General features: G+C 35.0%; 1 protein-coding gene across 7 annotated transcripts in view; it reads left to right on the forward strand.

The window, feature by feature from the left end:
• Positions 1 to 16,321, forward strand: part of PRKDC (protein kinase, DNA-activated, catalytic polypeptide) — a 192,933-nt gene that overhangs the window by 69,632 nt on the left and 106,980 nt on the right. For all 7 annotated transcript variants that reach the window (XM_023526089.1, XM_011385363.2, XM_011385365.2 and 4 more), the window contains 8 exons: positions 114 to 213; positions 1,390 to 1,523; positions 4,677 to 4,931; positions 9,401 to 9,624; positions 10,341 to 10,549; positions 10,983 to 11,115; positions 11,567 to 11,725; positions 12,536 to 12,739. In XM_023526089.1, coding sequence (XP_023381857.1) covers positions 114 to 213; positions 1,390 to 1,523; positions 4,677 to 4,931; positions 9,401 to 9,624; positions 10,341 to 10,549; positions 10,983 to 11,115; positions 11,567 to 11,725; positions 12,536 to 12,739 — 1,418 coding nt within the window. The remainder of the gene's footprint in view (positions 1 to 113; positions 214 to 1,389; positions 1,524 to 4,676; positions 4,932 to 9,400; positions 9,625 to 10,340; positions 10,550 to 10,982; positions 11,116 to 11,566; positions 11,726 to 12,535; positions 12,740 to 16,321) is intronic.

The raw sequence follows: 16,321 nt of genomic DNA on the forward strand, positions 1-16,321 counted from the left end.
ACTGTTATAAAATTATCTCTAAAAAAGTAGACCAATTAACCTATAATACTAATCTATTAATAATAATCTGCTATATATCTTTTTTGGCAATAAATTTTTGTACTTGAGAACAGGTACAATTCAACAATGTCGTGATGCCATTGATCACTTAAGGCATATCATTGAAAAGAAGCACGTTTCTTTAAACGAAGCAAAAAAACGACGTTGCCCACGGTAGGTGATATTGCTTTTCCCCTAACATAAAAGTAATTCTCAGTTAATAGAGGAGAATCTGCGAGGAATGTGTGGAAATATAAAGAATTAATTTTCTAAACAGGGAATGTGGGAAGTGAAAAGTCAGTTTTCCAAAGACATTAAAAAACTTTCTGTTTGAAGGAGCTTTGCTTAAGGTATAAATTTGATCTCGATTGGGATAGCAGATAGAATTTAAAAATTAGTTTTGTAACTGAGGATTTATTTTACCTTTGTGAATTTGAAGACAAATCGATGTGGAGTTATTTGTGCATGAACTATTATGGAGTATATTTGAAAAATAAGAAATGAAGTATTGAAAGTAGAATTTTGATAGACGTGAAATTATAGAATTATGAAATGAAGCTGCTCAAAACCAAGGCTGGGTTATTGATTGACCAGTGGTTTCTAGTCTTTGCTGTTGTTCCTATCACAGCAAGGTCTCATTCTCAGACATGGTGGGGGGGTGTGCCATGCACCTCCCACTCCAGATCTCAGACATGGTGGGGGGGTGTGCCATGCACCTCCCACTCCAGATCTGTGGTGTCCGCCACTCTGCAAAAGCATTGGCCCTTGTAGACTAGATATTAATATGGCCTCTTTTTTAAAATCAGTTCTTCCAGAGCCTACCATTAACTTATGACATTTCTTTAAATCATTGGTTCTCAAACTTGAGCATGCATCACAATTAATTGGAGGTCTAATTAAAACACGAGTTGCTGGACTCTGCACTCAGAATCTGTTTCAGGAGGTCTGAGGTGGGGCCAAGAATTTGCATTTCTGGCAAATTTAGATAACACTGATAAAGCTGTCCTAAGGACCACCATTTGAGAAACACTGCTTTAGATTTTAAACTCTCTTTTGTTTTGAAGTACAATGAAAAGGAAACATGAAACTACGGTGGTGTTCTTTTAAGAAATGCTTTTAAATGTTTCCCCAAAAAAACAAAATGAAGGTAAGCAGCATTTAGGACCCATTTAACCTGTGACATTTTGATTTTATTTTAATGATAATACATTAGAAGAACTGTAATGCTTTTTAATGAGGTTTCTACATGTATCAGTGTGGCAAGTTGAGTTTACGATTTCTAGACTCTTGGGTCAGTTAAATGCTAAATGTTGGAGTGTGTATTATGTACTGTATGTTATCTCCATATAGAGGATTTCCACCTGCGGCATCATTGTGTTTATTGGATGTGGTCCAATGGCTTTTAGCCCATTGTGGGAGGCCCCAGACAGAATGTCGACACAAATCCATAGAACTCTTTTATAAATTTGTTCCTTTATTGCCAGGTATGGTTATCTTTATATTCTATAAATGACAGGTTTTGCTTTTACCAGTAGTTTAGAGATGCGTACTTATTTAACATGTGATCTTTTCATTGTTTAGATGAATATAACAAATGTTTCTAATAAATCTAAAAATTAAGTATATTCATTAACTATTACAGATCATTAGTATGACAGTTTGATAAATTATGGCTGTACATTTATCAAAGATTTAGAGAAGGAAAGAAAAACATGCTATTTTGATGTTAGTCAAATGGTACAGGGGAAGTAAATTTAGAATTTCCCAGCATTTTATTTCCCATTACTTTTTTGTTTTTCCATCTCATTTAAAAGAAATAAAGAAGAGTTGGATGACCACTGTAATTATTAAACGTGATATTCAATTAAGATTTAGAAATCATATTAATAGTTAATGAACTAATGTAGTTGTTTTCTGTCAATATATAACTAATAAGGAACTGCTAGTCTCCTAAGTCTGAATGATGTCATCATTGTGATATTAAAGGAAAGAAGTGAACCCGTAGTTTTCAGTAATTACTGCATTAAAGTATTAAACTATAGTTGTAGACTTGAGATAATGACTAAATTTCTCAAGAATAAATGTATTGTTCTCTTTTCTCCAGTAAGTCCAACTCCAGGTTTGGTAGCTTAGGCATGGGGAAGCTGTGCCTCACGGCAGACATAGGCCCTGGCTTCCTTCCTTTGAGTGCACTATGTACCAGTCCAGAACCAATACTTGTTCTCAAGTGTGCATCTGGGTGAGAAAGGTGACAATGTACTACAAATCATGGTAGAGAGCCAGTTCTCTGTAGAAAATGGGGTGGAATACAACTTCTTTTACATTTTCTTCCCTGAAGAAAAAGCTTCTTGTAATTCTAAAACTTAGAAGGATTCTGTATTTTGGTATACTATGGAATATATTATAATGTTATATACTATATATTTTACATACTATATATTAAAATTATATTTCTCCTGTATATCAGTGGTCCCCAACCTCTTTGGCACCAGGGACTGGTGCTCCTATAAGAATCTAATGTCTGATGATTTATGGTGGAGCTGAGGTGGTGATGCTAGTACTGGGGAGCGGCTGCAAATACAGATGAAGCTTCACTCACTTATTCTCTGCTCACCTCCTCCTGTACAGCTTCGTTTCTAACAGGCCATGGACTGGTACTGGTCTGCGGCCTGGTCGTTGGGGACCGTTGCTGTACATTATATATAATAATAAATATAGTATATTTTTATCCACTATACTATAATTTTGTTTATATAGAACAAATGTATATTTGTATTTTTAACTCAGAATCATTTAAAAAACAGTATTTTATATTTGCTTATAGCTTTTAGATAAAGTTGGTTTTGGATGTTAAATCATATTTTACACCAGTCTTGTAACATTTGGGTTTCTGGCTCTCTGGCTCACACGATCTCTAGTAATGTCAGCTTGACTGATCCTAGACATTCCTATTGCTCTTTTTAATTGCCTTTAATATGGACCTCAATATATATATTAATGAAATAAATGAGCTCTACCTCTCAGAATTGTTTTTGTTAAACTAAGGATGCCAAGTAGTAGGTGCCCCTTGCCTTGCTACCAACGTATAATTCTTATAAAATTAACATTTTCAGTGTCCTCCAATGGTGCATCTACCTTTCTCTTCTGTATCTTTTCCTCTAGTGGTTATTAAGGGACAGAATTAGGCGTTTCTTTAGATCAAAGATCCTTTGTCCTGAGGTCCTGCAGAGTTGTGGTACTGGGCCCATCTCAACACCCAGGTCAATGGAATGTAAATGACAGGTGCAGATATGTCTCTAGGAGATGTGTCAGGGGCTTCTGAATGCTGAGACTCAAAGAAGGGGGAGCATGTTGGACAGAAAGCCAGAGTGACATAACCATAATCATGAGAAGAATGAGCAAGAAGTAGAGAGCTGGGAAGGTTTCCAGCTCTCCAGATATGCTTTCCTATTTTTCTCAGGCTTATCTCTCTTCTGACTTATATTCCTGTGTTGTTCTTTTACTTGTTCTATTTGTGCCCTTTATTTTGATATTCTTTTCTATCACTCTTAACTAGTACTTTGATGTAGAATTGAAATATCTTATTATTTTCACTCATTATTATGGTTTTATTTTCTTTGTTCTTAGTGAAAATAATGGAATGTTTAATATTTCTTTCTAAAATAAACCCTGAAAACATGGCTTTAATCTTTTACTTATGTAACTTCATTTGACACAATAGAAGAACTATTTCTTAATACATCTTATAGTACTTGGACTCTTCGCTAACTTCATTAGAAATGCAGTACTGTTTTAGATTCTTCACTAACTTCATTAGACTCAAAATAATTTGAACTTTTCAGATCCTCTCATTTCAGCAAATACAAAATACAATTTTATATCTTTTCTTTAGAAATGGATTGATACCTAAAAGAAAAATACCTTTTAACAAGCAGATCATTTGACTCTCTTATTTAATAAACACTGCACTTAATGTATGGTAGATACTATTCTAAGCACTTTTTCAGATATTAACTACTTCAATTCATTTAATCTTCGTAATAACCTCAGAGGTAGATACTGCTATGATTCTCATTTACAGATGAGGAAACTGAGACACAAGAGAGACAAGGTCCCTTCAACTAGGAGGTAGCACAGCCAGGACAGGAGCTTAAGAGTCACAGTTTTCTTTTTGTGTTTATCTCTTAAATTATTCTTTTAAAAAAAAAAAATAGTTAAGAAAAAAGGCCAAGGAAAGACATGAAGCTTATAGTTATTCAGATGGTGTCCAACAATTTTTAGAATGTTTAAAGAAACTATAGTAAATGGCTTTTGGTGGAAATACTTTCTTGGCAGCAATTATAATGAAACAAGTTGTGAGTACTATGATTTTAAAAAAGATTGTCATGCATCATTTTGAAATTTTACTGCTCTGGTAGATAGTTTATATGGGACTTTATGGAAAATTATGTTTGAATTATTGTATAGCGCCAGTCTTGTTCTGGTCTGATTACATTTTTTGATTTACCAGACTTTCAATTTTTGTTATTTTATTATTGAGGGATGTTATTTTTAATTAGGCACAGTGATTAGATGAAATAATTTTAATTATGTGAAAGTTAATTTACATGTGTGTTTCAATCATTTCTTTTTTTAAGGCGGCAAATCTCCTTCTTTATGGCTGAAAGATATTATCAAGAAAGAAGATACTTCTTTTCTCATAAACACATTTGAGGGGGGAGGAGTTGGTTATGATCAGCCATCAGGCATTCTTGCTCAACCAACCCTCTTCCACTTGCAAGGGCCATTCAGTCTAAGAGCTGCCCTACAGTGGATGGACATGCTTTTGGCGGCGCTTGAGTGCTACAACACATTTATTGAAGAGAAAACCTTTGAAGCACCTGAGGTCCTGGGTAGGTAAAATGTATCCTATCAAATCTGTATCCATTCAGCCTGGAGTTATTCTGGGGAAAAGATCAGAAGGGTTTTTGATTAGGCAGTTTGCTGCTGTCACAAAATAAATAACACAGATGATAACATCATTTATTTAGTACTGTGAGAAATGCTTTTCATGCATTCTAATTTAGTCTCACAGTGAGGGTGTAAATATTATTTAGATGACACAACTGAGGCTACAAAAATCTGTCCAAAGTCAGTATTTCCTTTTTGTCCTGTCCACAGGTTCTTGACCATTATATAAAAATAACTGTTTGAAGTTTTCATTTGCAAGTAGTATATTAAAACAGTTCTTCCTGACGTGAGGCTTTGGTCTGTTATAGTCAAGGAAATTTGGTGTTTGAGAATGAATGCTTAATATATTTTGTCACAATTCTTTGAATACACAGTGACCTGTCATCAAATAATTTTATTCTGTGTGTCTGTGTAGTGTGTCTTTGTTATTATATTTTCCTATTCCTTAAGCATTTTTATTATGCTATGGTAATAAGTGTTGTTTGCAGAAAGCAAAATATAAGGTGGAATGTGTTTGTGTTCCTTAGCCTATGCTAGGAAGAAGAAGGTAGGCAGGACCCCTCCTTTTGGTGACCTAAATGGGACCTGTGAGGGCAGGAGATGGCTTTTGAGAGGTGTTTCTCTTTGAGGGCAGAGCATCTGGAACTGACTTTTGGCTGACAGATGTGCTCTCTGTTTTGTAGTTCTCTGAACAGGCATATGTTAATCTTCTGTGGTTTCACTTAAATCTTCTCTTTCATGGGCTGAACCTTAGACTTGCCATTTAGAACGTGTTCTGTTATTTAAATGATTTTTACTATAGTCAGGGAATTCACTCTAGTGCTGACTAAAGGTACTACCATTCTCTCTTTAATTCTGTCTGATGTGAAGTCCATATTATGGGAATTTGGAAGAAAGGAACCAGGCTATTTTCCTTCTAGCTTGAGGATGATAGAGCCAGGCATATTGGGGGACTGTACAATGCACACATACATGCTAAGGTTAAGGAAAACAGATTTTATACCATTCTGAGAAAATCTGGCTCCCTAACATGAGATTGTGTGATTCTAGCATGAGATTATCAGAAGGCTAGGTCAGAAAGTTGTGAATTTAAAAACAGCAATGGTTCAATTGCAAATAGTACCTTGAGTTTACTGTTTTAAGAGATCTTGTGTATTCTCATTTTGAAAATTTAAAGCAGGAAAAAAGGATAGGAAGTACTCAAAACCTCTCCCCTAACCATATTCTGTAGTGGTAAACACTTAAACAGTTTAGTGTTGACTTTTCTGAACTTTTCTTAGACATATTATATTTTCTAATTTTCATTTTTTTAGTTAATGGGGTCATTATCTATGCTTTACTGTAATTTGCTTTTTATTTGTCTGAAAATGCTTTCTTATTCCTACTCTTATTTCTTCCCTTCGGGAATGCCCATTATTCTTATGTTTTCTTTCCTGATGATATCAGCTAGTTCTTGTATTTCTTTCATTAGTTTTCGTTCTTCAATTTCTCTGTTCTTCCTTTTGATTTATTTCTAGATTTCTGTCTTCAGTATCACTGAATCTTTCCTCCATTTGGTCAACCCTATTTCCCTAGCTTGCTACTTCATTTTTCACCTCTTTCAGGGTGTTGTTCATCTGCAGAAGTTCTGTTTGGTTCTTTTTGAGGGTTTCAGTCTCCTTGCTAAAAAGCTCATTCTGCTGATCTGGCTGTTTTTTCAATTCCTGGAATTGTTGATATGAATTATTTTGGATCTCACTGAGTTTTTTCAGAAGCACCATCCTGAATTCTCTGTCATTTAAGTTGTATATTTCTATGTCTGTAAGCTTCTTTTCTGGAGATTTTTCTCTTTCTTTCGGAGCTGCCTTGTCAACTTGGTTGTTCATGGTGTTTAATGGACTATTTCTCCGCCTGGGCATTAATGGAAGTGTATTCTGTTGTTTCTCCAGAAAGATTTATTATATAAAGGTCTCTCTTTAGCCTGCTACAAAGAAGGCGCTTTTCTTTTGGTTTCTAGTAAGTGGCATCTAAACTTTTACTAGTTTAGGTGCACTAGTTTAGGCTTTTATATAAAGCCTAACATCTTTTATTTTCTTGTAGATTTTAATCACAGTTGCTACTCTCAGTTTCAGCCTCTGTCAGTGTTAACAACAGTTTTGGTAGCGTTTGCAGAGCCCCTGGAGCTCTGCAGTATTCGGTCTCGGAGGAGCCTTCTGAGTTGGGGATTAGGGGCTGCAGCTCAACCTTGGTTTTGCAATCATGGCCGGTAAAAATCAACTGTTGTTTCTCTACGTTCCCGTCCCACTTCTCTGCTTTCTGCCCTGATGACTGGGCCCTGCCACCAGCTGGCCGCAGGGGGCTCACAGCTTTCCCAGGCAGGGGTTGTTCAGGGAACTCACTGCTCCTCTCCTCCCCCTTCTCCTACAGAGAGCTCCTGCTGCAAGAGACAACTTCTTTATTTCTCCCAGTCCACCGCCCGACACCCGGGGTTGTGACCTGTGGTAGCTCTTATGCACAGATCCAATACTCAGATGTGCTGGTGTGCAGTTTTGGTGTTTTTTTGTTGTTGTTGAGTTTTAGATGTTCAGCTTACTGTTATTTCAAGGGGAGAGATCTGGGGATGTCTCTCACTCCGCCAAGTTTCCGATGTCACCTGTGATTTGCTTTTAAAAAGAAAATTAACATATTAGGCATCTTTTTATGTTAGTATATATAGCTTGATCTAATGTGTACATATTACTAAATTATGTGACTATATTACAATTAAGTAGTCTTAAAACAGTTTTATTCATTTACCTTGTGAGGGCAGGGAGACATTAAAAACAATGTACCTTCGTTCAAACTTTAGAGTTGACCAAAAAAATTTTTCTTTTAGCTTTCTGATGTGTTGTAAATGGTGACATTTTAAAATAAAACTGGTAATGTTACTTGAAAAAAATGTATTCAGTAGAACATAAATAGTACAGTAGTTTTATATTTCAGCATCATCAGCTTTAAAATAGTTTCTTTACTGGAAATTATTATTACTACTCCATATCCTTTCCATTTTTTATCCTAAAATATTAATACTTTTATGCTTATGTTTTTACTTATAACCCTATCTATGTCTTTGCAACAAAGGGTCTATGTGTTTAAAGGTTTCTTCTTTGCCTGAATTATCATAACACTTGTTATTAGGGCACATTACATTCATTACCACCACAACAATATAAATACAATAAACATTTTTATAATTACACATAAAAAGTAAAATTATATGGTTAGAATTCTATTTTATTTAGATTTTAGTACTTAAAAACCTTTTTCACATAAACAAGTGCTATATTTGAATAATTCTAAAATGCACATTTTCTCACATTTAACATATTTGTGGTTGGAATGTGTCATACAGCTTATGGTCCATTATATTCAAGGAAATTTGGTGTTTGAGAATCATTAATATATTTTCTCTAAACAGTTCTTTGCACGTGTTAACAAAAATTATTTTTAATGATCTGTCAGTTTACGGTTTGATTAGCTTTTCTTAGATTTTATGAAAACAAAGAATTGGAAACCATCAGACTTATGAAAAGATTTCTTATTCAGTCATTACATTTACTCTTTCAACACATATGTCACTATTTTAAATTATCGCTTTAGGGCTTCAAAGGTCTTTATACCCTGAGAAAATAAACTACAGTAAAATGGGGAAGAGGAAATGGTATATCTTTCTTTTGTTAAGCAGGAGAAGGATAATCAGGAAAGAGGTGGAGATGAGCAAGGAGCACCAGCACAGTCATGTTTTCATATAGTTGAGCTTTATGAAAATGTCCATTTGGAAGTTAATCTGAAATTGATTCCATAAAATGACCTGTGTGATAGACACCTGTTTGAAGACTGTCATAACTGGTCTCTCTATGGCCCCTATGAAGGACATTTGAATTGTTTCTATTATTTCATTATCAAGAATAATGCTAAAATGAACATCCTTACAAACACATCTTTGCAATTCTGCCATTATCTCACTTAGAATTTCAGTGCTGGATCAAAGTACCTGAGCTTTTTAACATTTTATAGAAATTGGCATACACATTTTTAAAAGCATTTGATAAGTTTTATCAAGTTACTCTTTGAAAAGATCAAATTAATTTATATTCCTACAGTAATATTCGAGAAGCAAGGCCTAACCTTCCATAGATCTGTTCTTACTATATGAGTTTAAAGTTGAATTCTATTTGAGTGCTATTAATTCTGAAATTTTGAAATGAGACGAAATGACTTCCATTTTATTCAGCTTTTATTGAACTTTTTTTCTGAATTTTGAGTTTTAACTAAAAGTATATCAAAGAATTTTGAGTTTTAATTAAAAGTATATCAAAGAAGGAATTTTACAGTAACCTTCGTGGAGTTAGAAGGAAGTATATGCTAATAATTTAATGTAATTTTTCTCTAGGTAATGAAACACAGTCTTCACTTTGGAAAGCAGTAGCTTTCTTTTTAGAAAGCATTGCTATTTATGATATTATGGCCATAGACAAGTGCTTTGGCACTGGGGCAACAGGTAACAGACCCAGCCCACAAGAGAGAGAAAGATATAATTACAGCAAATGCACAGTTGTCGTTCGGATAATGGAATTTACCACAACACTGCTGGACATCTACCCAGAAGGCTGGAAGGTAGGGTCACTCTGCTTCTCTATGAATGTGAGGTCAGTACTTAGCACTGGGAAAATGCATATAAAGTACCTATTAAAAATGGTTTTGGCTTTCTTAGAACTTTCCATTGCTGTAGTAGTAACCTGTTCTTGAAAATAATAAAACTTTGTGTGTATTTCAGATGCTTGTGTGAATAAAATACAAAATTGTTTTTCTAAATTCTTATTGGATATTGCATTTTATACTATGATCAAGCATCTGCCTTAGGAAACATGCATTAGCAAATATTTGTAAATGTAAGTATCTGTGAGGCTTATTATATAAACACACTTCAGTCAACCCATCCAGTTAACATATACTATGTACTACTTTATGCCAGGCCCTGTCCTATGGGTGTAGCATTGCCCTAACACATCAGGGCCTGGAAAACTATGTCCACAGGCCAGATCTCACCTGCTGCCTGCTCTTGTAAAGAAGGTTATTGGAACACATCCAGATTCGTTTGTTCACTTGTCCATGGCCACTTTCACACTATAATGGCAGTTATTTAACTAGTTGTTGTGGAGACCATATGGCCCACAAAGCCAAAAACATTTATTGTCTGACCTTTTACAGAGAAAGTTTACCAACCTTTGCCCTAGCCAGGCAAAACTTTTCAGCTTCATGGACTTTATGCTCAAGTGAAAATCTAAATCCTGACCAATAGATGTGTTTTTATACAAATCCATCTTTTACAGCTTCTTGGGAAGTATTTATGTAACACAAACCTTATAAAACTCTTGGTGAAAACCCTATGTGAGCCCTCAAGCATAGGTTTCAATATTGGTGATGTCCTTGTTATGGATCATCTTCCTGATGTTTGTGTGAACCTGATGAAAGCCCTAAAGAAGTCCCCATACAAAGACATCCTAGAGATGCACCTCAAGGACAAAATAACAGCACAGAGGTGGGTATTTGGGTCATACTCCAGGTCAGTGTCATGGTGGAATTTAAGATTGCAGTGTGCTCTGGCGGTGTGTGTTGCTGCTGTAGCCCTATTTCTTAAAGTAAAGGATCTCATCAATGGGATGTTTAGTGCAGAAGATCTGATTAGTTGTTTGAAAATCATCTATTTAGCAAATGCCTTCCCTGCACCTTAGAGTATGCACGCCTTGGACGTGGCTTAGCCCGTGTTGATCTCCATGGCTGGATCAGTGCATGGGCCTCTTGTTTGGTGTTAGCCTGTGTCTGCTTTCCAGGGCTGTGTCATAAATTTGAGTGCCAGGTAGTTAGTAAATACAATTGTAATAGAACACACACTTTTTTCCCCCAGCATATCATGATAATTTAATGAAATCAACTCTCATCTAATTTTCTTTTTGCTTTTTTCACATGGCCAGCATTGAGGAGCTCTCTGTTGTTGATCTGTACGGCCCTGATGCTTATGTGGATAGGGCCAAGCTGGCTTCTATTGTGTCTGCTTGTAAACAACTACATAAAGCTGGTTTTTTGCATGTTATATTACCATCTCAGGTAACCACAGCCAATTTGTTTTTACATTTCTCTTAGCTTCATTATGCTAATTAGTCTATTTATTTGTATTCTTTTTTAACATCCTTTGTATACAGAGCATGCTGAAGTGGGAATTATAGAAATACTTGCTCCAGACATGTAGGTGTTACCAGGAATATAAATGAGAAAGTAAATATAAAAACTTATAAAATGAAAATGATATAAAGGACATTTGAATATTTCCAGCAGCCTTCTGAAGAACTTAGAGACTAACTGCTTTTATGTCTTTGTGGTTAGGCGACATAAAAGAAAAATACAGCATAGAAACCAAAGTCGAGTGAATATTTTCCTGACAATTAGAAGACAGTTATCACTATTAGCTAACATAAATTTTTTAATTAATGAAAGCTGTGAAATTTTTTTTAAATAAAATATCTTATTGCTGGATATTTCAATGTTGGCTTTATTTTAGTCCGTAGATCAACGTCATTCTATTGGCACAAAGCTTCTTTCCCTGGTTTATAAAAGCATTGCACCTGGACGTGAACAACAATGCCTTTCTTCACTAGACCCCAGTTGTAAGCGATTGGCCAGTGGACTTCTGGAGTTGGCCTTTGCTTTTGGAGGACTGGTAGGAAAAAGAGCTACATGCTGTGCTATCCTAATGATGTAAATATATAACTCACATGCATTGTGTCTTTAAAAATAGGAATTAGTTGGGTAAATTCTTAATTGATTTACAAAAAACCTCTAAGAGGTCTTTTGTTTTTCTTTTAATAAGAGAAAGAGAACAATATTCTCAAATTGAGGTTTTCGTCTATCTCTCTTTGTTTTCAAAAGGAGTTTGAACAGAGAACAGCTGGTCTGTGTTGACACAGTGACTAATTCTTTCCCTGTTCTTGGTGATTCTTCAGATAGCTGATTAGGGAGAGCCCCTGGAAGATAATTCAGAGGCACCACAAAAAAATGTCTTCTTTGTTTGTTTGATCTGTGTAGGGTTGGCTTCAAACAGTCTTTGCTATAGCTGACACCTGCCAACCATTTCAGTAGGTTCACCCCATTCTGCCCATCTTCTTTTCTCCTGTAGCAGAAACCTCTTTACCCCTTTGTTGACTTAATGTAAACAAATTACATACTTAAGTCGTCTAAAAATACTCACCCTTACTAGACTCTCCCCTCAAAGCAACAACAAGATTTCTGGAAATTTGAGAGAAATGAGAGTCAGGGAAGATTTCTTTCCCAAAATGAAACATAGAAAATGGAGGCTCTTTGAAATATATACAATGCAAACTTGAAACCAGGCCTTTTAAACATCAGGCTCTCTTTAGACCTTCCTGTGTGATTTTCCACTTTCAAAGTTTATAGCTACCCAACGAGTCTTTCTGTAACATTTAAGATATGTAATTCTGTTATCGCACATACTTTTCTTCCTTCTTCTCAGTGTGAATGCCTTGTGAGTCTTCTTCTGGACACAGCGGCATTGTCCATGCCATCCTCAGGAGAGTGCCAGAGAAACATTGTCAGGTTCTGTCATGGAGAGTATTTTTATTGCTTGTTCTCAGAAATAATCAATACTGAATTATTGAAAAATACAGATCTCGCTGTATTGGAGCTCATGAAATCATCTGTGGATAATCCCAAAATGGTAATGAAATTTTACTTTACATAAACTATATTTTCTAATATAATGCTCATATTTTTTGAAATATATCATTAAAACAAAACAGGATCTCTTCCTGGAAAGTTTAAAGCTCTTGCCAGTGTTTAAAAACAAAATCAAAGGAAACAAAACACAGCCTTTATGAATACTTAATAATGGATGTTGAAACATTGATTATTTTTTCTAATCTCTCACTCAAAATCTCTAGGCCTATTGCCATGTAGGATATTGACTTTTGTCAAGACTTGGCATTAGAGTTCATAAACCTTTCCTGAGTCCCAAGCCTGCTTTTCTTCTCCAGCTACAACCTGGTCCTATACATTCTGTTATTATTTCCTGCATGTTCCTGCTATAGCCCACTTTTCTCCCTCACATTGAACCTTTGGAGACCAATATTTAACATAAAGTTGATTTTGGTTTGCTAAGCTTATAAAATTTTGAAATTTAAAATTTACCTGGTCTGTAGACAATCAGAAACTGTTACAAACTGTTGGAATGACCATTTTAAGGGAAAAGTGCATAATTTTCTACTGAATTAAGCATTTATTCCAAACAGTGCTTGTTGTCTGTTGTAGGAGAATATTTTATGGTAGATTGCACTAGGAATTTATATTTTTTAAAGTTATAAATGAAATTGCAGTAGACTCATAACACTCAGGAAATATAGTAATTTGAGCTTTTAAACTATTCATACATCTAGTAAAGATGATGGACAAAAACCAAATGCATTTACCTCCACCTCCTCAGATCCCTCTAAAATGACCAAAACAGTTTTTTAAAACAGTCTTAAAAGGTGTGCGCGCATGCGCGCGCACGCACGCACGCACGCACGCACACACACACACACACACACACAAAGTGACAGCACTTTGGAAGCTGGAAAGCAAAAGGACAATTGGTAACAGACATCAGAGCCCAAGAAAGCTGCAGTGTGACCATAACAGCGGGAAAATGGGCAGCCAGTTTGTGCTGCAGAACTCAGAAAGCGGTCGGGGCAGTGGAAACCCTGGGTTTCTGGAGTACAGAGAGAGCAAGATATGGAGGAAGACTGGTTCAAGATTAGCCATTCCCTGCAGTCAGGGGACTGATCCTTCCCGACTTGAGACTGGAGGTCTGGAGGTGGCTGATTCTCTGGACAGAATAAACATCTCTCGACTGGAGACCCTAGGCCCAGTTGAGTGTAAGGGTGGGTGGGTGGGTGTGTGTGTGTGTGTGTGTGTGTGTGTGTGTGTGTGTGTGTGTATTCACATATATAATATTTATATATTTTAAAGAACTTGAGTGAAGATTAGAATCACATTCAGTATGTAATACAAGTACCTCTTTACGCAATGTAGTGAAGTTTGGGATACTTTGCACCATAACAAAATCATTTTATTATTTCACTAGTGAAAATTCTAGTTTGTACTTTTATCTCTCAAATTTATTGTCAGTTCTTCAACTCTACTGATTGTGTCTCCCACTAATTTTTTTAAATAATCAAAGCATTTTTGGTGTAAGCTGTATTTTTGTATTTTGCCCATTTTTCTGTTGAGATGTACATTCTTAATTTGTAAAACATTTTTGTATAATAAGGATAGTAGAACTCTGTCTATTATGTATGTGGAAAGTACTTTTTCCTACTGGCCATTTATCTTTCAGTCTTGGAGTGTTTCTTCTATATAGAAATATTTAAATTTTTATCATTAAATTTATCTTACTGTTTCTTGACTCTTTATTGATGTACGTTTTAACAGGTGTGAGGTGATATCTCATTGTGGTTTCGATTTGCATTTCCCTGATGATTGATGATTTTGAATACCTTTTAATGTACCTATTGGTCCTCTGTAGGTCTTTAGAAAAATGTCTATTCAGTTCCTCTGCCTATTTTTTAATTAGATTGTTTGTTTTTTTACTGTTGAGTTGTATAGGTTCTTTATTTATTTTGGATATTAACCCCTTATCAGATAGGATTTGCAAATATTTTCTCCCATTCTGTAGCTTACCTTTTCATTTCGTTGATGTTTTTCTATGCAGAATCTTTTTTAATTTGATATAGGCCCACTTATTTATTTTTGTTTTGTTGCCTTTGCTTTTGATGTGAAATCCAAAAACTTATTGCCAAGACCAATGTCAAGGAGCCTACCCCCTAAGTTTTCTTCTAGGAATTTCATAGCTTTAGGTCTGACATTCAAGTCTTTAATACATTTCTAGTTGAGTTTTGTGTGTAGTGTAAAATAAAGGTTGAGTTTTAGTCTTTTGCATGTAGCTGTTCAGTTTTCCAAGCATCATTTATTGAAGAGATTATCCTTTCATCATTGTGTATCCTTTACTTATTTATCTATTTTTGTTTGGGTTTATTTTTGGGCTCTCTGTTCTATTCCATTGATCTATGTATTCGTTTGTTTGTTTCTTTCTTTCTTTTTAATCCCAATACCATACTGTCTTGATTACTTCAGCATTGTGATAGAGTGTACAGTTAGAAAGTGTGATCCTCCAGCTTAGTTCTTTATCAGAATTGCTTTGGCTTTTGGTGTCTTGTGGTTCCATACAAATTTTAGAATTGTGTGTTCTATTTCTGTAAAAAATGCTATTGGAATTTTGATAAGGATTGCATTGAATCTATAGATTTGTTTGGATAGTGTGGACATTTAACAATATTAATGCTTCTGTATCATGAGTATGGAACAGAAAGTCTTTCCACTTTTTTGTGTTGTCTTCAATTTTTTTTTATCAATGTGTTCTAGTTGTCAGAGAATAAGTCTTTTACCTCCTTGGTTAAATTTATTCCTGGGTATGTTCATTTTGATGGAATCGTTTTCATTTCTTTTTTTGATAGTTTGTTCTTGGTATGTAGAAGCACAATAGATTTTTGAATATTGATGTTGTATCTTGTAGCTTTACCGAATTCATTAATTTTAATACGTTTTGGTTGGGTCTTTAGGGTTTTCTAGATAAAATATGTCAGCTGCAAATAGAGTTTTACTTTTCCTTTCTAATTTGTATGCCTTTCGTTTCCTTTTCTTGCCTAATTGCTCTGGCTGGAATTTCCAGTACCACATTGAATAAAAGTGATGGGAGTGGATATTCTTATCCCGTTCCTGATCTTAGAGGAAAAACTGAGCTTTTCATTGCTGAATGTGTTAGTTGCGGGCTTGTCATATATGGTTTTTATTATGTTGAGATTTGTTCCTTCTATACCCTCTTTGTTCAGAGTTTTTATCATGAATGGATGTTAATTTTTATCAAGTGCTTTCCTACATCTGTTGATGATCATATGGTTTTTATTCTTCATTTTAATAATGTGATGTGTCCTGTTGTTGATTTATATTTGTTGAACCATCCTTGTATCCCTGAAATAAAACACATTTGATTATGGTATATGAACTCTTTAATGTATTGTTGTATTTGGTTTGCTAATATTTCGTTGAGGATATTTACATCTATGTTTATCAGGGATAATTTCCTGTAAATTTCTTTTCTTGTATTTTCCTTGTCTGGTTTTGGTTTCAAGGTAATGCTGGCCTCGTAAAATGACTTCGAAAGTGTTCCCTTCTGTTTTTTGGAAGAGATTGAGAAGAATTGGTA

The sequence above is a fragment of the Pteropus vampyrus genome, unplaced genomic scaffold (genome assembly GCF_000151845.1).
Source record: "Pteropus vampyrus isolate Shadow unplaced genomic scaffold, Pvam_2.0 Scaffold702, whole genome shotgun sequence".
NCBI classification, from domain to species: Eukaryota; Metazoa; Chordata; class Mammalia; order Chiroptera; family Pteropodidae; genus Pteropus; species Pteropus vampyrus.